Below are 24,577 nucleotides of genomic sequence, written 5' to 3'. Positions count from 1 at the left end.
ACGTTATGTGATGTTGACCTCGTGAACTATGCCGCGTTCACGTGATAGTCGGAACTAGGGAACTGAATTCTCCGACTTGATAACTGGTTGAACGCGGCATGTTGTATAACTACAACCAGTTAGCAAGTCGGAAATGTCAGACTTTCCTAGTTCCGACTAGCACGTGGACGCAGCACAAGTTTTGAAAACGGGTCACCTGTTGCATTTATTTATGATACGTGTGGTGTGCGAAAATTTAGTGCGACGTCACAAATGCAGTGTTCATGAGGTGGCAGCTAGCTATATTTCCATAATACCAATTGTTGATTTTGACATTGGGCGAGTTTGTTTTTGAAATGTCAAAGTTGATGGATTATAACAGCGGCCTAAACATTTGGTTGCATTGTGTTTCTGTCGTAACAGGGCTGTCTTGTTCTCGGGTTCAGCTCTATGCTTTGAGCAGACCTGGTTGGGGTTTTCGTGAAGCTTCTCTTCCTCGCATAGTCCGAGTGAGATCCTTCCATGAAACTGCAGTATGTTTTGCCTCTAAAGATGGAACGACTAAGGATGGATCCAGCGATGGTGGAAAGGTAAACTTGATTCCACTGGATTGTGACATGTCTGTTTGATTCTTTAAAACATTTATTTTTTTTATTTTAAGAATGAATCACACACTGGTGACTAGCTTGGACCCAGATCAGTTTGTGCTCTCTTTCGAACTGCTATGGTCATTGCCAAACATGGCATAACAAAGTGGAAGGACAGCATAAACAGATCTGGGAACAAGCTAAGTGATGACAGCCATAATTGAATGACTGAACTGAAATGGAATTAAACACTGACACGACACAAGAATAGACTTTCTAATAAATAAAATGTGCCGAATACAACAACTGTAGATAGACTTTACCGTGAAATGCTTTCTTAGGAGCCTTTTCTCAACAATTTTAAAGTAAGAAAATTAGGAAAAGGAAATCGGAACACAATAAAATAACAATGCATTATACAAGGAGTACCAGTACCGAGTCAATGGGCAGGGGCACGAAGTGATTGCGGTAATATGTACATGTAGGTAGGGGTATAAATGACTAAGCAATCAGGATAGATAATAAAGAGTAGCAGCAGCGTATGTGAAGAGTGTTGGAGTGTCAGTGTAATGTATTGGTGTGTCGGAGAGTCAGTGTAATGTATTGGTGTGTCGGAGAGTCAGTCTGGTGGGTCGGAGAGTCAGTCTGGTGGGTCGGCGAGTCAGTCTGGTGGGTCGGAGAGTCAGTCTGGTGGGTCGGAGAGTCAGTCTGGTGGGTCGGAGAGTCGGAGAGTCAGTGTGGTGTGTCGGAGTGTGCATAGAGTCAGTGTAGTACATGCTATAACCCCAGTGGTTTCAATAAGTGATAGCTACTGTACACAGAAACAAGCTTCCTCTGTGTCTAAATTATGTTTTTCTGCTGTGTTGCATTCATGAAACAATCTCTCTCTTTCTTTTGTGTTCATCATATATGCAGAAGAGCATCAGTGAAGGAAAGAGATTGTCGGGCTCTTCTGGTGGATCAGGGAAGGGGGGTAACCAGCTGCACTGTCCCAAATGTGGAGACCCGTGTACACATGTGGAGACCTTTGTATGTGAGGACCTTAAAGATACTCCATTCACATAGGCTGTGTTTTCTAAAGACTCCAGTTGCAGAAAAAGCAGCCGTATAAATGATTGACTTGTCCACACAGTCACTACTGTTTTTATTAAATCAGAAACGCGATAAAGAAACATTTCAATAGTCTCACTTTTGTTTTGTTTCTTTTCAGCGTCAACACGTTTTGTGAAGTGTGAGAAATGCCATCACTTCTTCGTGGTGCTCTCTGAGACGGACTCTAAGAAGGGTCTGAATAAAGAAGCAGAGTCGCCCGCTGAGGCTGTCAAAATGGCTTTCGCACAGAAACCTCCCCCGCCACCCAAAAAGGTACGAGCACCGAAACCTCCCCCGCCGCACCGAAACCTCCCCCGCCGCACCGAAACCCTCCCCCGCCACCCAGAAATTCTCTCCCGCTGCACAGAAACCTCTCCCGCCACCCAGAAGCCCTCCCCCGCCACCCAGAAACCTCCCCCGCCACCCAAAAAGGTACGAGCACAGAAATCTCCCCCGCCGCACCGAAGCCTCCCCCGCCACCCAGAAACCCTCCCCCGCCACCCAGAAACCCTCCCCCGCCACCCAGAAACCCTCCCCCGCTGCACAGAAACCTCCCCCGCTGCACAGAAACTCTCCCCCGCCACCCAGAAACTCTCCCCCGCCACCCAGAAACTCTCCCCCGCCGCACAGAAACCTCCCCCGCCGCACAGAAACCCTCCCCTGCCACCCAGAAATTCTCCCCCGCCGCACAGAAACCTTCCCTGCCGCACAGAAACCTTCCCTGCCGCACAGAAACCTTCCCCGCCACCCAGAAGTTCTCCCCCGCCACCCAGAAGTTCTCCCCCGCCACCCAAAAACCTCCCCCGCCACCCAAAAAGGTACGAGCACCAACGACAACAAACAACAACTGGTTCTAGTTTCTATGATGTAATGATTATCTTTTAACAGGAATTACTATGGTAATGCTCCATGTATACCTTGTGCTGTCATTAAGCAATAAGGCCCGAGGAGGTGTGGTATATGGCCAATATACCACGGCTAAGGGCTGTTCTTAGGCACGACGACGCAACGTGGTATACGGTCTGATATACCACAGCTGCCAGCCAATCAGCATTCAGGGCACGAACCACCCAGTTTATAATGCATTATGATACAGTTCATGTATTGTTAGACTTGTCATGAAGAGCAAGTATGACCACGTAATATTGTCTTATAGTCGATGAACCTGCCTTTCAGATCTATGCCTACCTGGACAAGTACGTAGTGGGTCAGTCCTATGCTAAGAAGGTGCTGGCGGTAGCTGTGTATAATCACTACAAGAGAATCTACAACAACATCCCTGCTGGGAGCAGACAGGTGGAGGTGGAGAAACAGGCCTCGCTCACTCCACGAGGTCAGTAGTACAGTCTACTGTTAGTTAGAAACAGGCCTCGCTCACTCCACGAGGTCAGTAGTACAGTCTATTGTTAGTTAGAAACAGGCCTCGCTCACTCCACGAGGTCAGTAGTACAGTCTACTGTTAGAAACAGGCCTCGTTCACACCACGAGGTCAGTAGTACAGACTACTGTTAGTTAGAAACAGGCCTCGCTCACTCCACCAGGTCAGTAGTACAGTCTATTGTTAGTTAGAAACAGGCCTCGCTCACTCCACGAGGTCAGTAGTACATTCTACTGTTGGTTAGAAACAGGCCTCGCTCACTCCACGAGGTCAGTAGTACATTCTACTGTTGGTTAGAAACAGGCCTCGCTCACTCCACGAGGTCAGTAGTACAGACTACTGTTAGTTAGAAACAGGCCTCGCTCACTCCACGAGGTCAGTAGTACAGACTACTGTTAGTTAGAAACAGGCCTCGCTCACTCCACGAGGTCAGTAGTACAGTCTACTGTTGGTTAGAAACAGGCCTCGTTCACACCACGAGGCCAGTCAGCTACAGTCATTTGGTTGAACACTTGGTAAAATAGTAAATCACCCCTCCCCCCTCCAGGGTTTCCAGAAAATGTAGACCGGTCTAATTTTTACGTTTGTTTACTTCAGAATAGTAGAATTTCAATAGGCAACAGTGTTATACTTTCATTATTATGAACAAAGAACTAACCACTGTTTTCTAGAATGTGCTGAAACTCCTGTTCAGATGTCAGTCACCTCCCAAGGTGCTCTCGTCTGTATAATTTGGCATTTGTTTAATGTTGTTTACTTTTATACCCAAGCTCAACATCTTAAATGGACGATGATAATGAATTTAACAAGATGATAACGACAAGAATCTACAGTGGAATCTGATACTCTCTTACGGGCCTGTAGTGATAATAATGATGATGTCATCCTCTCTGTAGAACTAGAGACGAGAAGACGGGAGGATGAGTACAGATTCACAAGTAAGTGATTTGATTGGTCCTCCTTACATAGCTTTCTCCGTATCATTGGCTATTTTAAACATGTCACTTTTTGATTTTCAAGAATTGCTCAAATGCCAAAGTTTACAGACAAACTTATAGTATCTTCTTGTCAATGACTTGTCGTTTTGCGGGTGTGTTAGATGAATTATTTCATAAATGATTTGCCATTTTATGATTTTACGGTAATAAATAGTGGTGGTGGAAAAAATCGAAAGTTACATATCGGGATATTATTATAATGATATACTATATCTTATTGTTTTTTTTGACAATATCGCAATATTATTTTTGCGCTAGTTGGCTGTACCTGCACCAAATCTTCATAACATGTTCTCCATCTTTTGAAATAGGGAGCCAATTAGATTTCAGCACTTTTATTTCCATGACTCTTATCTTCTCATGACTCTCTCTTGTCCCTCTGCAACAGACATAATATGATGACCAATATGTTTGGAACATCGAATCACAATAAAATCACAGTGTCGAATCGCAATACATATAGAATGGTGTGGTGATCAAATCAAATTTATTTATAAAGCCCTTCTTACATCAGCTGATATCTCAAAGTGCTGTACAGAAACCCAGCCTAAAACCCCAAACAGCAAGCAATGCAGGTGTAGAAGCACGGTGGCTAGGAAAAACTCCCTAGAAAGGCCAAAACCTAGGAAGAAACCTAGAGAGGAACCAGGCTATGAGGGGTGGCCAGTCCTCATCTGGCTGTGCCGGGTGGAGATTATAACAGAACATGGCCATGATGTTCAAATGTTCATAAATGACCAGCATGGTCAAATAATAATAATCACAGTAGTTGTCGGTGCAGCAAGTCAGCACCTCTGGAGTAAATGTCAGTTGGCTTTTCATAGCCGATCATTAAGAGTATCTCTACCGCTCCTGCGGTCTCTAGAGAGTTGAAAACAGCAGGTCTGGGACAGGTAGCACGTCCGGTGAACAGGTCAGGGTTCCATAGCCGCAGGCAGAACAGTTGAAACTGGAAACAGCAGCACGGCCAGGTGGACTGGGGACAGCAAGGAGTCATCATGCCAGGTAGTCCTGAGGCATGGTCCTAGGGCTCAGGTCCTCCGAGAATGAGAGAGAGCATACTTAAATTCACACAGGACACCGGATAAGACAGGAGAAGTACTCCAGATATAACAAACTGACCCTAGCCCCCCGACACATAAACTACTGCAGCATACTGGAGGCTGAGACAGGAGGGGTCAGGAGACACTGTGACCCCATCCGATGATACCCCCGGACAGGGCCAAACAGGAAGGATATAACCCCTCCCACTTTGCCAAAGCACAGCACAGTGATGATATGGTATGGTGATAATATCTCAGTATGGTGATAATATGGTATGGTGAGGTCCCTCAGTATGGTGATATGGTATGGTGAGGTCCCTCAGTATGGTGATATGGTATGGTGAGGTCCCTCAGTATGGTGATATGGTATGGTGAGGTCCCTCAATATGGTGATAATATGATATGGTGAGGTCCCTCAGTATGGTGGTAATATGGTATGGTGAGGTCCCTCAATATGGTGATAATATGATATGGTGAGGTCCCTCAGTATGGTGGTAATATGGTATGGTGAGGTCCCTCAATATGGTGATAATATGATATGGTGATATAATGGTATGGTGATAATATGGTATAGTGAGGTCTCTCAGTATGGTGATAATATGGTATGGTGATAATATGGTATGGTGATTAAATGGTATGGTGATAATATAGTATGGTGTTAATATGGTATGGTGAGGTCCCTCAGTATGGTGATAATATGGTATGGTGATAATATGGTATGGTGATAATATGGTATGGTGAGGTCTCAGTATGGTGATAATATGGTATGGTGATAATATGATATGGTGAGGTCCCTCAGTATGGTGATAATATGGTATGGTGATAATATGGTATGGTGAGGTCCCTCAGTATGGTGATATATGGCATGGTGATACTATGGCATGGTGATACTATGGCATGGTGATACTATGGTATGGTGATAATATAGTATGGTGAGGTCTCTCAGTATGGTGATAATATGGTATGGTAATAATATGGTATGGGGAGATCTCTCAGTATGGTGATAATATGGTATGGTGATAATATGGTATGGTGAGGTCTCTCAGTATGGTGATAATATGGTATGATGAGGTCCCTCAGTATGATGATAATATGGTATGGTGATAATATGGTATGGTGAGGATCCTCAGTATGGTGTTAATATGATATGGTAAGGTCCCTCGGTATGGTGAGGACCCTCAGTATGGTGATCATATAGTGTTGTGAGGCCCCTGGCAATTCCCAGCCCTCGTAATATATAATCTGTGTGCACGTTGTGAACTCGGTGTAGCTAGTCGCCATGCTGGACCGATAAGGTGTCCCAATGACCCAGACAATACATTTGTAGTCTTGCTATCTATCCCAGCCTTCGGCCCTGCTCTCCTCATTCACACCAGGGTTCAAATATTATTCGAGATCTTTCAAATACTTTGAGCGTTTGCTTTAGCCTACCTGGAGTGCCAGATGGGAGGGGTTTGCAGTTTTACGACTATTCTATTGGTTCCATTGCACCAGGCAAGCTCAATCAAGCACATATAAAGTATTTGAAATGATTTTGAATACTATTTGAACCCAGGTCTGCGTTTCTTCATTTCGGTAACGCCACACTGGCTCCCAGTTCAGTTTAGCAGTGCAGGGTGCATGTATTTTTAGATTGAACTTGGACCTATTGCTGTAATGCAGCAGGCAGCACCACAGATACTGATACTTCACATTATAACTAGAGAGCCTAGATTATGCAATATCATGCCTGGAAAACTTTTTAAAAAACAAGACACAAACTTATTATACATTTATAACACAATTCATTAATACATTACAAACTTTTAATAGAACTCAAGTTTCCAGATCTCAGAGAGTAGGTCAACATTGCATAGCCTGTTCGGAAAAGTTACGTTTTATCGCCTGGTCATTGCCATGCGAGATGGGAAACATTGACCCAAAATGGATTCCCCTAGCCTGAGTGCCAGTCTTTTTCTGCACTCTCACCAACTCCTTATGGAACCAGTCATGCCGAAGAAGCTTGACAAGGATGACAGTTGGAGTTGACATTTGGCAAGAGAACAAACCGATCTGGGACCAGGTTAGAATTCACCACTGTCCTGCTGCCAAATCTGAAACCAAATATACAATACGACTGTTTGTTTACATTTGTCATTATAGAACTCCTTCAAATAGCAGGGATCAGTCCCCATGGCAACGCTCTGGGAGCCTCCATGCAGCAACAGGCCACTCAGCAGGCTCCTCAGGAGAGGAGGGGCGGGGACGTGTTAGACTCCACACACACCGACATCAAACTGGAGAAGAGCAACATCGTGCTGCTAGGCCCCACCGGATCAGGTTAGTAGACTATTCGTGACGTCATCAAACCAGTTCTGGCATCAGTGTGAGAAGAACTAAATGCGTTGTGGCTCGTACCTTCAACAAAAGCCAAGGCACTTCTAATTCATTTTTGATACAATTTATTTTTAGTTACAGACAGGGTACATTACTCATCTCATATGTATATACTGCGCTCTATACCATCTACTGCATCTTGCCTATGCCGTTCGGCCATTGCTCATCCATATATTTATATGTACATATTCTCATTCATTCCTTTACACTTGTGTGTATAAGGTAGTTGTTGTGAAATTGTTAGATTAATTGTTAGACATTACTGCACGGTCGGAACTAGAAGCACAAGCATTTTGCTACACTCGCATTAACATCTGCTAACCATGTGTATGTGACCAATAACATTTGATTTGATTAGGGTAGTGTTCAGCATTTTGAGGGCCTTAAGCGAGATTTGGTTGGGGGGGGGGGGGGGTCTGTCACAGCCAAAGGCAGGACAGTTGAAACTGGATCAGCAGCACGACCAGATGGACTGGAGACGGCCATGAGTCGTCAGGCCAGGTAGTCCTGAGACATGGTCCTAGGGAGAGAGAGAATTAGAGGGAGCATACTTAAATTCACACAGGACAACAGATAAGACAGGAGAATTTCACCAGATTAATCGGTCTGACCCTAGCCCCCCGCCACATAGGCTATTGCAGTATAGATACTGGAGGCTGAGAGAGTCAGGGGACACAGTGGCCACGTCCGAAGATACCCCCGGACAGGGCCAACCAGGCAGGACGTTTGCGAGAAGATGTGTAATCTGCTTGAAACATTAAAGTGACTTACCTTACAGATTCAAAGGCAGCTAATTTCCACTCCATTCATATGCAAATCCATTTGATTCATGCACTGGGTTGTCTGGCTGTCATCTATCTTTCTACACTGAACAAAAATATAAATGCAACATGTAAAATGTTGGTTTCATGAGCTGAAATAAATGATCCCAGAAATGTTCCATACGCACAAAAATCGTATTTCTTTGTGCACAAATTTGTTTACATCCCTGTTAGTGAGCATTTCTCCTTTGCCAAGATAATCCATCCAACTGACAGGTGTGGCATATCAAGAAGCTGATTAAACAGCATGATCATTACACAGGTGCACCTTGTGCTGTGGACAGTGTCCTTACACATTCTTTACTATACTTTCCCAGGCAAGACATTGTTGGCCCAGACCCTGGCCAAGTGTCTAGATGTACCCTTTGCCATCTGTGATTGTACCACCCTGACCCAGGCTGGCTATGTGGGGGAGGATATTGAGTCTGTTATTGCCAAGCTGCTGCAGGATGCCAACTACTCTGTGGATAAAGCACAGCAAGGTGGGTGAATCACACAAACTGTATCCTGGGTTCTTTAGGACTGTTTAAAGACATGCTCCGGTACTATGGCGACTAAGAAAATATCTCGCTTTTGGGGCTGGATGTGTCAATGTGTAGTTCATGGATAATTTATGAGGAGAATTACTGTTTTACCTCAGTTAGCCACCAAATCCCTAGTTTAAAAGTAACTGTATTCTTGAAGATGTGCCATTTCCCCCCGCGTGGGCCAGCCCCCTAGCAATTCGAGTTCTAGCTAATGAGCTTTGGCCCCTCGCATTGCAGTGACAGCTAGCAAGAGGCCTGCCCAGCGTTATCCAATGAGGTTTGCACGGCGGGCCCAACGGCTCAGTGGACACAGCAGAGAGAGAGAGAGAGAGCAATGACGTGGTGCATATATCTGCACATATGTGACGTAGTATGCTACTTTCAGATCTACTGGCTAAAAAGTATACAAAAGTACCGGATAATCTCTTTTAATAGACCTCTGTTTTACAAGCACTAGTATGATGAAACAGGAACTACATTTGGACTGTTCCCCAATGTTATTATGCAACTTCCTAATTACATAAGCCCCTTTGAACAATATATGGTTTTGTCCTTACCCCTCCGAAAGAGACACATACAGGTTGGAGAGTTACTGGGTGCCCGTGGAGCAGTTATTGTGGTGGGTAAAGTGCCTTGCTCAATGGGCACAATGGCAGGCAATGGCATCTAGAAGTTGATACCAGCAACCCTTCGGTTGCCAGATCACTTCCCGACAGATTTTTGCCTGTCAGACCCGGGATTCGAACGGACAACCCTCCGGTTGCTGGCTCATCTCTCTAACCGCTCATTTTGCTCTTTTGGAACAGTATGCAAAGAGCTCTTTCAACTGAACATCACAACTACTTTTTTACTGAGCTAACCTGCTCCAGGGTGTTGTTCCACAGCTGACCCTGTGCTGTTTCCTGCCTCTTGTACTGTGTCTGTCTCTGTGTGTCTATCTCTGTGTGTCTGTGTCTGTCTCTGTGTGTCTCTCTCTGTGTGTCTCTCTCTGTGTGTCTCTCTCTGTGTGTCTCTCTCTGTGTGTCTGTCTCTGTGTGTCTGTCTCTGTGTGTCTGTCTCTGTGTATCTGTCTCTGTGTGTCTGTCTCTGTGTGTCTGTCTCTGTGTGTCTGTCTCTGTGTGTCTGTCTCTGTGTGTCTGTCTCTGTGTGTCCGTCTCTTGGGAGTTGGGAATAATCTAGGACAGCAAAAAGACCCATTTCTGATTCCCATTAGACGATAAAGTTGTGTTTTATTCCGTGGTTTCCCTGTACAATAGGCATAGTGTTTCTTGATGAGGTGGACAAGATCGGCAGTGTTCCTGGGATCCACCAGCTCAGAGATGTAGGAGGAGAGGGTGTACAACAGGTCAGTACTGTTCTACACTGTCCACAAGTCTAGTAGATACCTCTAGTGTGTGTAGAATCTTCTACACTGTCCATAAATCTACTAGATACATCTAGTGTGTGTAGAATATTCTACACTGTCCACATGTCTAGTAGATACCTCTAGTGTGTGTAGAATCTGCTACACTGTCCACAAATCGAGTAGATACCTCTATTGTGTAGAGGGAGGTATTCAACACTATCCTTAACACTACATACCTCTAATAATGATACTTTAGTTAATGTTCAAACACTCGCCCTGCCGTCATCTACGTACATCTAACAATGATCAGGGATGCAAACGAGTCACCTTTAGGAGAAAATTGCCGTTTTTAATCCAAAATAGGTGACCTACTAGATTTGTGTAGATCCGATTGGTAAAAAAAGTTTGGGCAGGGGTGCTTTGGATCACTACTGGCTGTAAGCGAACAAGTGATGCGCGTTTGCCGCTATACTGTCTGCATCCAAGACAACCAATTTGCTAGTTACAGCATCAGCGTGCGCTCTGGGAAGACAGCAGAGAGTAGAAAGGCAGTTTGTCAGTTACAGCAGCGCGTCCCCTGAACGATAACGAAGAGGTAGGTGAGAAGCTTGACCACGGAGATGGGGGTGAGAAGGTGAGGAAGCTTTTTTTCATCATTGCTTCCTTATGGGCTTTTGGATGGGTGTTTTTATGGTGATTCCACAGGTTGGTGGTATTCTTTTATTTTGTCGTTCCTGACCCCATGCTTACATCTTTATCACAAATAAGACACCTTGCTTTCCCTGGTGCCAATTCAATGTAATAGTCCCACACTGGTGCTCTGCTTTTCTCTGCCATCTGTAAAATGTATATAATCGTACGCACATACAGCTCTCTGAAGTGACAAGGATACTGAAGAGTGCTTATGCGACACAAATACTCTCAACTGTTTGAATAATAAAAATAGAGTTTAAGTTACCTGTGATGAATGTTGAAAACCAAAAACTGTAATTTCTATATGCAGGAAATCCTATTTTAATAATGGGCATGGTAAGAATTGACTACCAAAGTGTGAGTCATAATTCCCATGACACCTTCTAGCAAAATCTGAAAAGCAGTTCCTTCATTCATTTATTCCATAGGATATTCTTAGATTGACTTCAAATAAGGTCTGTTTCGTGTAGGCTTACACCACCTTGCCAATTTGATAACTGTGTAGATATCCATAGGACAAGGTAACTGATCAATATTGGCTAAATATAAGCAAAGGGGGAAAAAATGTAGAGTGGCTTTATGAAAATATGTTGACAAACGTTACCTTATCCTAGTGAGATTTACGCGGGTATCAAAACATCGAGGCGGTTTAAGCCTGCACGAAACGCAGACCTTATTTGAAGTAGATCAAGACATTCACTATGGAAGACATGAACGGTAAAATAACGAAGGAACCCCTTTCAAGTTCAGCCGGGTCGACTATTTTTCTCTATACCATTTGTATTTCATATACCTTTGACTATTGGATGTTCTTATAGGCACTTTAGTATTGCCAGCCTAATCTCGGGAGTTGATAGGCTTGAAGTCATAAACAGCGCTGTGCTTCAAGCATTGCTAAGAGCTGCTGGCAAACGCAGGAAAGTGCTGTTAATGCTTACGAGCGTTATGAAAACTTGAAATCTGCCCTAATTAATCGGCATGGCTATATTACAAATGTCATAGTATGTATATATACAGTGCTGTAACAATGTGCAAATGGTTAAAGTACAAAAGGGAAAATAAATAAACATAAATATGGGTTGTATTTACAATGGTGTTTGTTCTTCTGCCCTTTTCTTGTGGCAACAGGTCACGAATCTTGCTGCTGTGATGGCACACTGGTATTTCACCCAGTAGATATGGGAGTTTATCAAAATCGTGTTTGTTTTCGAATTCTTTGTGGATCTGTGTAATCTGAGGGAAATATGTGTCTCTAATATGGTCAAACATTTGGCAGGAAGTGCAGCTCAGTTTCCTCCTCATTTTGTGGGCAGTGTGAACAGCCTGTCTTCTCTTGAGAGCCAGGTCTGCCTACGGCGGCCTTTCTCAATAGCAAGGCTATGCTCACTGAGTCTGTACATAGTCAAAGCTTTCCTTAGGTTTGGGTCAGTCACAGTGGTCAGGTCTTCTGCCACTGTGTACTCTCTGTTTAGGGCCAAATAGCATTCTAGTTGGCTCTGTTTTGTTGTGAATTCTTTCCAATGTGTCAAGTAATCTTTTTGTTTTCTCATGATTTGGTTGTGTCTAATTGTGTTGGTGTCCTGTGGCTCTGTGGGGTCTGTTTGTGAACAGAGCCCCATGACCAGCTTGCTTAGGGCACTCTTCTCCAGGTTCATCTCTCTGTAGGTGATGGCTTTATGGAAGGGTTGTGAATCGCTTCCTTTTAGGTGGTTGTAGAATGTAACGTCTCTTATCTGGATTTTGATAATTAGCGCTAACGGCCTAATTCTGCTCTGCATGCATTATTTGGTGTTTTACGTTGTACCAGGAGGATATTTTTGCATAATTCTGCATGCAGAGTCTCAATTTGGTGTTTGTCCCATTTTGTGAATTCTTGGTTGGTGAGTGGACCACAGACCTCACAGCCATAAAGGGCAATGGGTTCTATAACTGAGTCAAGTATTCTTAGCCAGATCCTAATTGGTATGTCGAATTGTATGTTCCTTTTGAATGCCCTTCTTGCCTTGTCTCTCAGATCATTCACAGCTTTGTGGAAGTTACCTGTGGCGCTGATGTTTAGGCCAAGGTATGTATAGTTTTTTGTGTGCTCTAGGGCAACGGTGTCTAGATGGAATTTGTATTTTTGGTCCTGGAGACTGGACCTTTTTTGGAACACCATTATTTTGGTCTTACTGAGATTTACTGTCAGGGCCCAGGTCTGGCAGAATCTGTGCAGAAGATCTAGGTGCTGCTGTAGGCCCTCCTTGGTTGGTGACAGAAGCACCAGATCATCAGCAAACAGTAGACGTTTGACTTCAGATTCTATTAGGGTGAAGCCGGGTGCTGCAGACTTTTCTAGTGCCCTCGCCAATTTGTTGATATATATGTTGAAGAGGGTGGGGCTTAAGCTGCATCCCTGTCTCACCCCACGGCCCTGTGGGAAGAAATGTGTTTTTTGCCTATTTTAACCGCACACTTTTTGTTTGTATACATGGATTTTATAATGTTGTATGTTTTTCCACCAACACCACTGTCCATCAATTTGTATAGCGGACCCTCATGCCAAATTGAGTCAAAGGCTTTTTTTAAATCAACAAAGCATGAGAAGACTTTGCCTTTGTTTTGATTTGATTTGTTTGTCAATTACGGTGTGCAGGGTGAATACGTGGTCTGTCGTACGATAATTTGGTAAAAAGCCAATTTGACATTTGCTCAGTAGATTGTTTTCACTGAGGAAATGTAGACGTGTGCTGTTAATGATAATGCAGAGGATTTTCCCACGGTTGCTGTTGACGCATATCCCACAGTAGTTATTGGGGTCAAATTTGTCTCCGCTTTTGTGTATTGGGGGGGGGGGTCAGTCCTTGGTTCCAAATATTGGGGAAGATGTCAGAGATGAGGATGATGTTTAAGTTTAGCCAATTGGAATTTGTGGTCTGTATATTTTATCATTTCATTGAGGATACCGTCAACACCACAGGCCTTTTTGGGTTGGAGGGTTTTTATTTTGTCCTGTAGTTCATTCAAGGTAATTGGAGAATCCAGTGGGTTCTTTAACAGTTGAATCTAAGATTTGTATTTGATCATGTATATGTTTTTGCTGTTTGTTCTGTGTTATAGAGCCAAAAAGATTAGAGAAGTGGTTTACACATACATCTCCATTTTGGATAGATAATTCTTTGTGTTGTTTGTTTAGTGTTATCCAATTTTCCCAGAAGTGGCTTAGATTCTATGGATTCTTCAATTACATTGAGCTGATTTCTGACGTGCTGTTCCTTCTTTTTCCGTAGTGTATTTCTGTATTGTTTTAGTGATTCACCGTAGTGAAGGCGTAGACTCAGGTTTTCTGGGTCTCTATGTTTTTGGTTGGATAGGTTTCTTTCTTAGGTTTTTGCATTCTTCATTAACCTTTGTTTTCGCTTTACGGCGAAAACACAACATATGATTATGTTAGATCACCGCCAAGTCCAAAAAACACACAGCCATTTTCCCAGCAAAAGATAGGAGTCACAAAAAGCAGAAATAGAGATAAAATGTATCACTAACCTTTGATGATCTTCATCAGGTGACACTCATATGACATCATGTTACACAATACATGTATGTTTTGTTCGATAATGTGCATATTTATATCCAAAAATCTCAGTTTACATTGGCGCCATGTTCAGAAATGCCTCCAAAATATCCAGAGAAATTGCAGAGAGCCACATCAAATAACATAAATACTCATCATAAACTTTGATGAAAGATGCATGTTTTACATAGCATTAAAGATACACTTGTTCTTAATGCAACCGCTGTGTCGGATTTCAAAAAAACTTTACGGAAAAAGCAAACCATGCAATAATCTGAGACGGCACTCAGATAGAAACAACATTTCTCTGCCATGTTGGAGTCAACAGAAATACGAAAATACATTATAAATATTCCCTTACCTTTGATCTTCATCAGAATGCACTCCCAGAAATCCTAGTTCCACAATAAATTGTTGTTTTGTTCGATAATGTCCATTATTTATGTCCAAGTAGCTACTTTTGTTAGCACGTTTAGTACACATATCCAAACGCTCGTGCAGGTCCAGGCGAACTTCGGACGAAAACTTCAAAAAGTTATATTACAGGTCGACTAAACTTGTCACACTAAGTAGAGAATCAAACTTTAGGATGTTGTTATCATAAATATTCAATAACGTTCCAACCCGGAGAATTCCTTTGTGTCTATAGAAGTAATGGAACGCAAGTCGATATCATGTGGAATGCGCGTGACCAGGACCTGGCTCTCTGCCAGACCACTGACTCAAACAGCTCCCATCCGGCTCAACATCACAGTAGAAGCTTCATTCAACGTTCTACAGACTGTTGAATGTAGAAGCCGTAGGAAGTGCAAACAGATCCATATCCCACTGGGATTTCAATAGGCGATGAGTTGAAAATCGACCAGCCTCAGAATTCCCACTTCCTGTTTGGATTTTTTCTCAGGTTTTTGCCTGCCATATGAGTTCTGTTATACTCACAGACGTCATTCAAACAGTTTTCTATCCAAATCTACTAATAATATTCATATCTTAGCCTCTGAGCCTGAGTAGCAGGCAGTTTACTCTGGGCACCTTTTCATCCAAGCTACTCAATATTGCCACCCAGCCATAAGAAGTTAAACCATTTGTCATTGTTGTTAATTTTCTTCGGTTTTCAGTTTGAATTTTTTAGATTAGATAGTGAAGCTGAGGGGTCAAATATACTGTTAAAATGTTCTACTGCAAAATGTACACCTTCACTATTACAGTGAAACATTTTGTCCAGGAAGTTATCTAGAAGTGATTGAATTTGTTGCTGCCTAATAGTTTATTGGTGGGTTTCCACACTACATTCCTTCCATCTATAGCATTTCTTAATATTACTCCGTTGCTTTGGCTTTGATGCCTCATGAGTATTGAGCATTGCTCTGTTTAAGTAGACTGTGATTTTGATGTTGATCTGATAGGGGTGTCAGTGTACTGACTGTGAACTCTCTGAGAGACTCTGGGTTGAGGTCAGTGATAAAGTAGTCTACAGTACTACTGCCAAGAGATGAGCTATAGGTGTACCTACGAAGCCTACCATTGACTATGTACATACCCAGCGTGCGACAGAGCTGCAGGAGTTGTGACCTGTTTTTGTTGGTTTGTTGTCATAGTTGTGCCTAGGGGGGCATATGGGGGAGGGAATGCTGTCACCTCCAGGCAGGTGTTTGTCCCCCTGTGTGCTGAGGCTGTCCGGTTCTGGCATTTAGGTCGCCACAGACTAGTACCTGTCCCTGGGCCTGGAAATGATTGATTTCCCCCTCCAGGATGGAGAAGCTGTCTTCATTAAAGTATGGGGATTCTATTGGGGGGATATAGGTAGCACACGAGGACATTTTTATCTGTTAAGATAATTTCCTTTTGAATTTCTAGCCAAATGTAAAATGTTCCTGTTCTGATTATTTTAATAGAGTGAGTTACATCTGCTCTATACCAAATTAGCATACCCCCTGAGTCCCTTCCCTGTTTCACACCTGGTAGTTTAGTGGATGGGACTCCCAGCTCTCTGTAACCTAGAGGGCAACCAGTGGGTCCGTCTCTATACCAGGTTTCTTGTAGGATGACAATGTCTGTATTTCCGATTTATTGGATGAAGTCCAGGTTCCTGCTCTTTAGGCCAAAGGCAGATGACCTCGGGCCTTGGATATTCCAGGATGAGATGGTGAAGGCTTTGTGTTCCATAAAAGTGTCCAATGTTGGTTGTGTGGTTTGGCCTCAGGCCAGTAAGTGTGAGCAGAGCCTGCTGAGCATCTCAAATCAAAGTGTATTTGTCATGTGCGCTGAATACAACAGTGAAATGCTTACTTACAGGCTCTAACCAATAGTGCAAAAAAGATATTAGGTGAACAATAGGTAAGTAAAGAAATAAAACAACAGTAAAAAGACAGGCTATATACAGTAGCGAGGCTATAAAAGTAGCGAGGCTACATACAGGTCTGATCTAAGGGGGCCTAAATGGGATATCTTTCTCTTTGTCTCTGTCTCCTTCCTCTTCTCCACACCCCTGTCTCCCTCCCTCCGTTCTCTCCCCGCCCGCTCTCTCACTAACTCCCTCTGTCTCAGCTGTAATCGCTGCCAAAGGTGATTCTAACATGTATTGACTCGAGGGTGTATCGAGGGTGTATTGTATTGACTCGATACTTATCTAATCAAGATATGAGTTTTATTTTCCATTCATTAAAAAAAAAGTTACATATATATAATTTTGTTGATAGTTGACAAAAAAAAAGACAAATCCATTGGAATCTTACTTTGTAACATAACAAAATGTGTAAAAAGTCAAGAGGTGTGAAATTCTTTCTGAATGGATTTTATATGGTATGGGAGGCAGTAGTGTTTGACAACCATTTTGTTTGCAGGGTCTGCTCAAACTCTTGGAGGGCACGATAGTGAGCGTTCCAGAGAAGAACTCCAGGAAGTTGAGGGGAGAGACTGTGCAGGTGGACACCACTAACATCCTGTTCGTAGCGTCAGGGGCCTTCAACGGACTCGACAGAATCGTCAGCAGACGGAAGAATGAAAAGGTGAGTAAGAAATATAATTATTATTTTCCCTCTATGTATCCACCCAGACCTGTAAAAGGGCTGTAGTCCTCTGTGTATCCACCCAGACCTGTAAAAAGGCTGTAGTCCTCCGTGTATCCACCCAGACCTGTAAAAAGGCTGTAGTCCTCTATGTATCCACCCAGACCTGTAAAAAGGCTGTAGTCCTCCGTGTATCCACCCAGACCTGTAAAAAGACTGTAGTCCTCTATGTATCCACCCAGACCTGTAAAAAGGCTGTAGTCCTCTATGTATCCACCCAGACCTGTAAAAAGGCTGTAGTCCTCCGTGTATCCACCCAGACCTGTAAAAAGACTGTAGTCCTCTATGTATCCACCCAGACCTGTAAAAAGGCTGTAGTCCTCTATGTATCCACCCAGACCTGTAAAAAGACTGTAGTCCTCTATGTATCCACCCAGACCTGTAAAAAGACTGTAGTCCTCTATGTATCCACCCAGACCTGTAAAAAGGCTGTAGTCCTCTATGTATCCACCCAGACCTGTAAAAAGACTGTAGTCCTCTATGTATCCACACAGACCTGTAAAAAGGCTGTAGTCCTCTATGTATCCACCCAGACCTGTAAAAAGGCTGTAGTCCTCTATGTATCCACCCAGACCTGTAAAAAGACTGTAGTCCTCCGTGTATCCACCCAGACCTTAAAAAGGCTGTAGTCCTCCGTGTATCCACCCAGACCTGTAAAAAGACTGTAGTCCTCTGATTAGTTCCTGTCTTATCACTGTTCTAAAATACTTGGTCAACAAAGAGTGTCTCTTATCTGAGCAGTTTAGTTATTTGTCCATTTTAATGTATTCTTTTCAGGAATGTAACATGAATGTCTAGACCTGGCGATCTTCCCCAGATGTCTAATTTCTTCAGTGTTTTAGTGTTATCACTTCCTGTAGCTTACTTAACCCCCCCCCCTTAACCCCACCGTTCTTTTGTCTAGTAGCTGGACTTCAACACACGCACTAATCTTCTTCTCCTTCTAGTACCTTGGCTTTGGCACGCCCTCCAACATGGGTAAGGGTCGTCGTGCGGCGGCAGCAGCCGATCTGGCTAACAGCAGTGAACAGACGGACATGGTGGCAGAGATGGAGGAGAAGGACCGGCTGCTGAAGCTCGTGGAGGCCCGGGACCTCATTGAGTTTGGGATGATCCCGGAGTTTGTAGGGCGTCTGCCTGTGGTGGTGCCTCTACACAGTCTGGATGAAGAGACGCTGGTCCGCATCCTGACAGAACCACGTAACGCCGTCATACCACAGTACCAGGCCCTGTTCAACATGGACAAGGTAATTATAAATAGAACCACCTAATGCCACAGTACCAGGCCCTGTTCAACATGGACAAGGTAATTAATAGTAGAACCACGTAACGCCGTCATACCACAGTACCAGGCCCTGTTCAACATGGACAAGGTAATTAGTAGTAGAACCACCTAATGCCATCATACCCCAATACCAGGCCCGGTTCAGCATGGACAAGGTAATTAGTACTAGTTAGGGCTGGCACAATTCCCGTATAATTGTGTAACCCATGGTTATGGATGAAGACTGTCATGAAACTAAAATAACTGTCAAAACCGTTAAAAAAATATACACAAATGTATCTGGACACCCTTTCAAATTAGTGGATTGGGCTATTTCAGGTGTATAAAATCGAGCACACACAGCCATGCAATCTCCATAAACATTGGCAGTAAAAATTGCCTTACTGAAGAGCTCAGTGACTTTCAACGTGGCACTGTCACCAACAAGTCAGTTTGTCAAATGTCTGCCCTGCTAGAGCTGCCCTGGTCAGCTGTAAGCGCTGTCATTGTGAAGTGGAAACGTCTAGGAGCAACAACGGCTCAGCCGCGAAGTGATATGCCACACAAGCTCACAGAAAGGGACGGCCGAGTGCTGAAGCGCGTAGCGCGCCAAAATCATCTGTCCTCGGTTGCAACACTCAGTACCGAGTTCCAAACTGCCTCTGGAAGCAACGTCAGCACAATAACTGTTCGTCGGGGGCTTCCGCACAGAAACCTAAGATCACCATGCGCAATGCCAAGTGTCGGCTAATGTGGTGTAAAGCTCACCGCTATTGGAGTCTGGAGCAGTGGAAACGTGTTCTCTGGAGTGATGAATCTTCACCATCTGGCAGTTCGCTTCACTATCTGGCAGTCCGACGGACGAATCTGGGTTTGGCGGATGCCAAGAGAACGCTACCTGCCCGAATGCATATTACAAAATGTAAGGTTTGGTGGAGGTCTGGGGCTGTTTTTCGTAGTTTGGGCTTGTGTAACAGCTTTGCTTCCATCCCTCTCCTCGCTCCCCGACCTGGGCTCGAACCAGGGACCCTCTGCACACATCAACAACAGTCACCCTCGAAGCATCGTTACCTATCGCTCCACAAAAGCCGCGGCTCTTGCAGAGCAAGGGGAACAAGTACACTACCGTTCAAAAGTTTGGGGTCACTTAGAACTGTCCTTGTTTTAGAAAGAAAAGCACATTTCTTTGTTCAGTAAAATAACAGCAAATTAATCAGAAATACAGTGTAGACATTGTTAATGCTGTAAATGACTATTGTAGCTGGAAACAGCTGATAAATTTTTTATTTTTTTTTAAATGGAAGATCTACATAGGCGTACAGAAGCCAATTATCAGCAACCATCACTCCTGTGTTCCAATGGCACGTTGTGTTAGTTAATCCAAGTTTATCATTTTTAAAAGGCTAATTGATTATTAGAAACCCCTTTTTTTTTTTTGCAATTATGTTAGCACAGCTAAAAACTGTTGTACTGATTTTAAAGAAGCATTAAAACTAGCCTTCTTTAGACTAGTTGAGTATTTGGAGCGTCAGTATTTGTGTCTGTGTCCGTGTTCTTTTGGAAGGAGGATAATGTATTATTATTATTAACCCTGCATTATAATTATATAAAAGCCCCTTTAGATATTCTGTTTTTATTTACAGTAGTGATGGACAGCTGGCAGCATTTTTTAAAATAAAGGTTATATTTTAAAAATATATTTTAAAAGAATCATCCACCGAGGGTATCGTTTTCTTAGCAAGGGAGGAGAATTCCCTACCTGGGCGGACTGTGAAAGGATCACATACAAACACAATGATATCCTTGGGCATGCTGTAGTCTTCAAATCTGGTGGAGAAGTTGTCCCTCAGCTGCTTGATGGAATGTTCCATCACCTCTGTGACAATGCAGGTCCCTCTGCCTGTCGTTTCTTCAGTGTGCTGAAGTGCAGTAGCCTTTCAGAGGACAAGTCCAAATCCAACAACTCCAGCTTCCTAGTAAAGGCCTTTCCACCATGTCCACGACTGTTTTCCCTCTTCCTTGTAACTGCAGATTTAACCCGTTTAAGTTACGGAATATGTCCGCAAAAAAAGCGGTGTGTGCAGCTTGCAGTTAACGAGTCAATGTTTCTGCGTCGAAGCCTCTATATGGGGCGGCCACTGAAGTTCTATGCTTAGATTCATAATTAGTCTGAGATTTTAATTGTTTGCAAACAGCAATATTTTTATTGCAAATAAGACACACTGGCTTGGCATTGGGAAAAGATGGAGAGATGAACGCATGTCTCTCAATACATTCTTCTCTGAAACTTCGATTTTCATTATCCGCCTTTTTTCTTGATACTTTTTGTTCTCTTGCTATCAAGCTAATTGTTCTGAACGAATGTTGACATTAAAAAAAAGTAGTGGACTACAGTAGGCTACGTAGACTTGTTTTTCCCCACCAATCAACGCACAGAGAAATAAACAAAAATAATAATTTAATTAGAGACAGTGGTTTTATGAGCGTAATCAGATAAATTATTATCTTATTGTCACTGAATTTATTATGTACTAATCATATGTGTTAAATCAATGAGATTGTTATTTTCACTGAATCTCCGTTTGGGTATTGGTTAGCCTACAATTGGAGTGTGGAAACGGTCACGTTGTACAGCGCCATATTTCGGAAACCCTGAGGGTTTTGTTTTTCTTGGAATAGAAACACCATAATATTAATCAAATTAATTAAGCTAAATTTTTAAATCAATCCCATATACTATGTTCTTACTAAAAAAGGTTTTAAATTCTCTAGTCCAGCCAATATTACAAAAAGTAAAATGCTTCTCAAAGATGCCCTCTGGTGGTCAAACTAGCACTAACGGCAACAATGGCTGACAATTAAATAACGTGCCATAGAATTCTGCGGCAGCCCGCAAGGTGTGCTGTAGTATGGCGCAACTTTTACAGGAAGAACCACTGTAGTAGTAATAAAAGGTGGTAGTAGCAGCAGCAGCAGGCCCTGTTCAGCATGGACACGATGAGGAAGGAAAGGCCTTCTTTCTCGGGGCTGGAACCACATCTGCCCTGCTGAGAATCTACTGGCTACCTACAGCTCACATACAAGAACTGCTGGCTACTTAGCAAACACACAGATAATATTGTCAATATCAAGGATGTGTTTTTGTCATGTTTAGTCTAGTGTGGCAGGTATCCTAGTGATTAGAGCATTGGACCAGTAACTGAAAGGTCTCTGGTTCGAATACCCAAGCTGACAAGGTGAAAAATTAGCCGATTCACCCTTGAGCAAGGCACTTAAACCTAATTTGCTCCAGGGGCGCCGTACAACTATGGCTGACGCTGTAAAACAACACATTTCATTGCACCTATCCAGTGTATGTGACAATAAAACATATATTTTTTTGGGGGGGTCTTTGGATGTGCATATCACATTCACTCTTCCTGTGTCTCGGTTCCTGTTTTAACCTCCAGTGTGTTCCTCTCTCTGTCATTGTGTTTCAGTGTGAACTGAATGTAACGACAGATGCTCTGAGAGCCATCGCCAGACTGGCTCTGGAGAGAAAGACTGGAGCCCGTGGCCTGAGGTCCATCATGGTCAGTCCGTACAGAAAATGATGCACAATAACAATGTGCTCAATTCCTATAAGTTGGGTATTTGAGTCTTTTATCAGCAGTCACAATATACACACAATGGCTTCAATTGATGATGATAAATACAACTGATATTTCTATTATGGTGAGTGATTTCTGTGACGATGTAATGAAGGTTAAATTAATTATTTCCATGTCCTGTTTCAGTTTCAGTTTGCTGTGTGAAATGTCTCTCTTTTTTTTTAACACAGGAGAAGCTCCTTCTGGAGCCCATGTTCGAGGTGCCATGTTCAGACATCGTGGCTGTGGAGTTAACCAAGGACGTCGTCCTGGGCAAGTCAGAACCACAATACGTCAGGTTAGTCAGCACCTGTTTGGTTCATTGTTATACAATGGCAAGTGTTTTTTTTTGTGTTAGGCTGAAAAAGAAGAGAAACACACTTTACGCTAAAGAACGTAGGGGGGGGGGGGGGGGGGACAGGCCGTCATTGGAAATAACAATGACTTGTTCACTGACTCGCCTGGTGAAAGAAGAGGTAAACATCAACCCCATCAGTCAGGCAGGTCCTACCTGTTGGTGTCATCATGTCAGAGGTATATTAAGAACAGAACCCTGACGTCGTGTTCCCGTGTCGTGTTCCCGTGTCGTGTTCCCGTGTCGTGTTCCCGTGTCGTGTTCCCGTGTCGTGTTCCCGTGTCGTGTTCCCGTGTCGTGTTCCCGTGTCGTGTTCCCGTGTCGTGTTCCCGTGTCATGTTCCTGTGTAATGTGCCCAAGTGAAAACGCATCTCATCAAATCCTACCTCGGCTCCTCTACCACTAACTAACACTTATCCAGAGCGACTCACAGTAGTGAGTTCATACATTTTCATACTGGTCCCCTCGTGGGAATCAAACCCACAACCCTGGTGTTGCAAGCACCATGCTCTACCAACTGAGCTACACAGGACCAAATAACTAACCCTGCCACTAATACTGACCCTCTCTCTCTCTGCATAACTAACCCTGCCACTAATACTGACCCTCTCTCTCTCTGCATAACTAACCCTGCCACTAATACTGACCCTCTCTCTCTCTGCATAACTAACCCTGCCACTAATACTGACCCTCTCTCTCTCTGCATAACTAACCCTACCACTAATACTGACCCTCTCTCTCTCTGCATAACTAACCCTACCTCGTTCTCTCTCTCTCTGCATAACTAACCCTACCTCGTTCTCTCTCTCTCTGCATAACTAACCCTGCCACTAATACTGACCCTCTCTCTTTCTCTGCATAACTAACCCTACCTCGTTCTCTCTTTCTCTGCATAACTAACCCTACCTCGTTCTCTCTTTCTCTGCATAACTAACACTACCTCGTTCTCTCTGTCTCTCTCTCTTTCTCTGCATAACTAACCCTACCTCGTTCTCTCTGTCTCTCTCTTTCTCTGCATAACTAACCCTACCTCGTTCTCTCTTTCTCTGCATAACTAACCCTACCTCGTTCTCTCTGTCTCTCTCTCTCTCTGCATAACTAACCCTACCTCGTTCTCTCTGTCTCTCTCTCTCTCTGCATAACTAACCCTACCTCGTTCTCTCTGTCTCTCTCTCTCTCTGCATAACTAACCCTACCTCGTTCTCTCTGTCTCTCTCTCTCTCTGCATAACTAACCCTACCTCGTTCTCTCTGTCTCTCTCTCTCTGCATAACTAACCCTACCTCGTTCTCTCTGTCTCTCTTTCTCTGCATAACTAACCCTACCTCGTTCTCTCTGTCTCTCTTTCTCTGCATAACTAACCCTGCCACTAATACTGACCCTCTCTTTCTCTGCATAACTAACCCTACCTCGTTCTCTCTGTCTCTCTCTCTCTCTGCATAACTAACCCTACCTCGTTCTCTCTTTCTCTGCATAACTAACCCTACCTCGTTCTCTCTTTCTCTGCATAACTAACACTACCTCGTTCTCTCTGTCTCTCTCTCTCTCTCTCTGCATAACTAACACTACCTCGTTCTCTCTGTCTCTCTCTCTCTCTCTCTGCATAACTAACCCTACCTCGTTCTCTCTGTCTCTCTCTCTCTCTGCATAACTAACCCTACCTCGTTCTCTCTGTCTCTCTCTCTCTCTGCATAACACTCCCTACCTCGTTCTCTCTGTCTCTCTTTCTCTGCATAACTAACCCTACCTCGTTCTCTCTGTCTCTCTTTCTCTGCATAACTAACCCTGCCACTAATACTGACCCTCTCTTTCTCTGCATAACTAACCCTACCTCGTTCTCTCTGTCTCTCTCTCTCTCTGCATAACTAAC

At 43.5% G+C, this 24,577-nt stretch overlaps 1 protein-coding gene and 1 long non-coding RNA gene across 4 annotated transcripts in view; both read left to right on the top strand.

Annotated features, from left to right (window-relative positions):
* Positions 1 to 24,577, top strand: part of LOC139578108 (ATP-dependent Clp protease ATP-binding subunit clpX-like, mitochondrial) — a 30,483-nt gene that overhangs the window by 2,451 nt on the left and 3,455 nt on the right. For 2 of the 3 annotated variants that reach the window (XM_071405321.1, XM_071405322.1), the window contains exons 3-14: positions 403 to 569; positions 1,482 to 1,599; positions 1,777 to 1,931; positions 2,835 to 2,991; positions 3,933 to 3,974; positions 7,220 to 7,396; positions 8,592 to 8,756; positions 10,058 to 10,146; positions 17,236 to 17,400; positions 18,408 to 18,707; positions 22,204 to 22,296; positions 22,545 to 22,651. In XM_071405321.1, the coding sequence (XP_071261422.1) occupies positions 403 to 569; positions 1,482 to 1,599; positions 1,777 to 1,931; positions 2,835 to 2,991; positions 3,933 to 3,974; positions 7,220 to 7,396; positions 8,592 to 8,756; positions 10,058 to 10,146; positions 17,236 to 17,400; positions 18,408 to 18,707; positions 22,204 to 22,296; positions 22,545 to 22,651 (1,735 nt within the window). Of the gene's footprint in view, positions 1 to 402; positions 570 to 1,481; positions 1,600 to 1,776; positions 1,932 to 2,834; positions 2,992 to 3,932; positions 3,975 to 7,219; positions 7,397 to 8,591; positions 8,757 to 10,057; positions 10,147 to 17,235; positions 17,401 to 18,407; positions 18,708 to 22,203; positions 22,297 to 22,544; positions 22,652 to 24,577 lie in introns of those variants that run through there. The other variant, XM_071405324.1, reaches the window with a different exon arrangement.
* On the top strand, positions 3,987 to 6,988 carry LOC139578109 (uncharacterized). The gene is made up of 2 exons (XR_011675494.1): positions 3,987 to 5,391; positions 5,522 to 6,988. It is a non-coding gene; the product is annotated as an uncharacterized lncRNA (long non-coding RNA).

Source organism: Salvelinus alpinus, chromosome 6, assembly GCF_045679555.1.
Source record: "Salvelinus alpinus chromosome 6, SLU_Salpinus.1, whole genome shotgun sequence".
Taxonomy (NCBI): Eukaryota; Metazoa; Chordata; class Actinopteri; order Salmoniformes; family Salmonidae; genus Salvelinus; species Salvelinus alpinus.
This window is presented reverse-complemented; position numbering and strand designations above follow the sequence as displayed.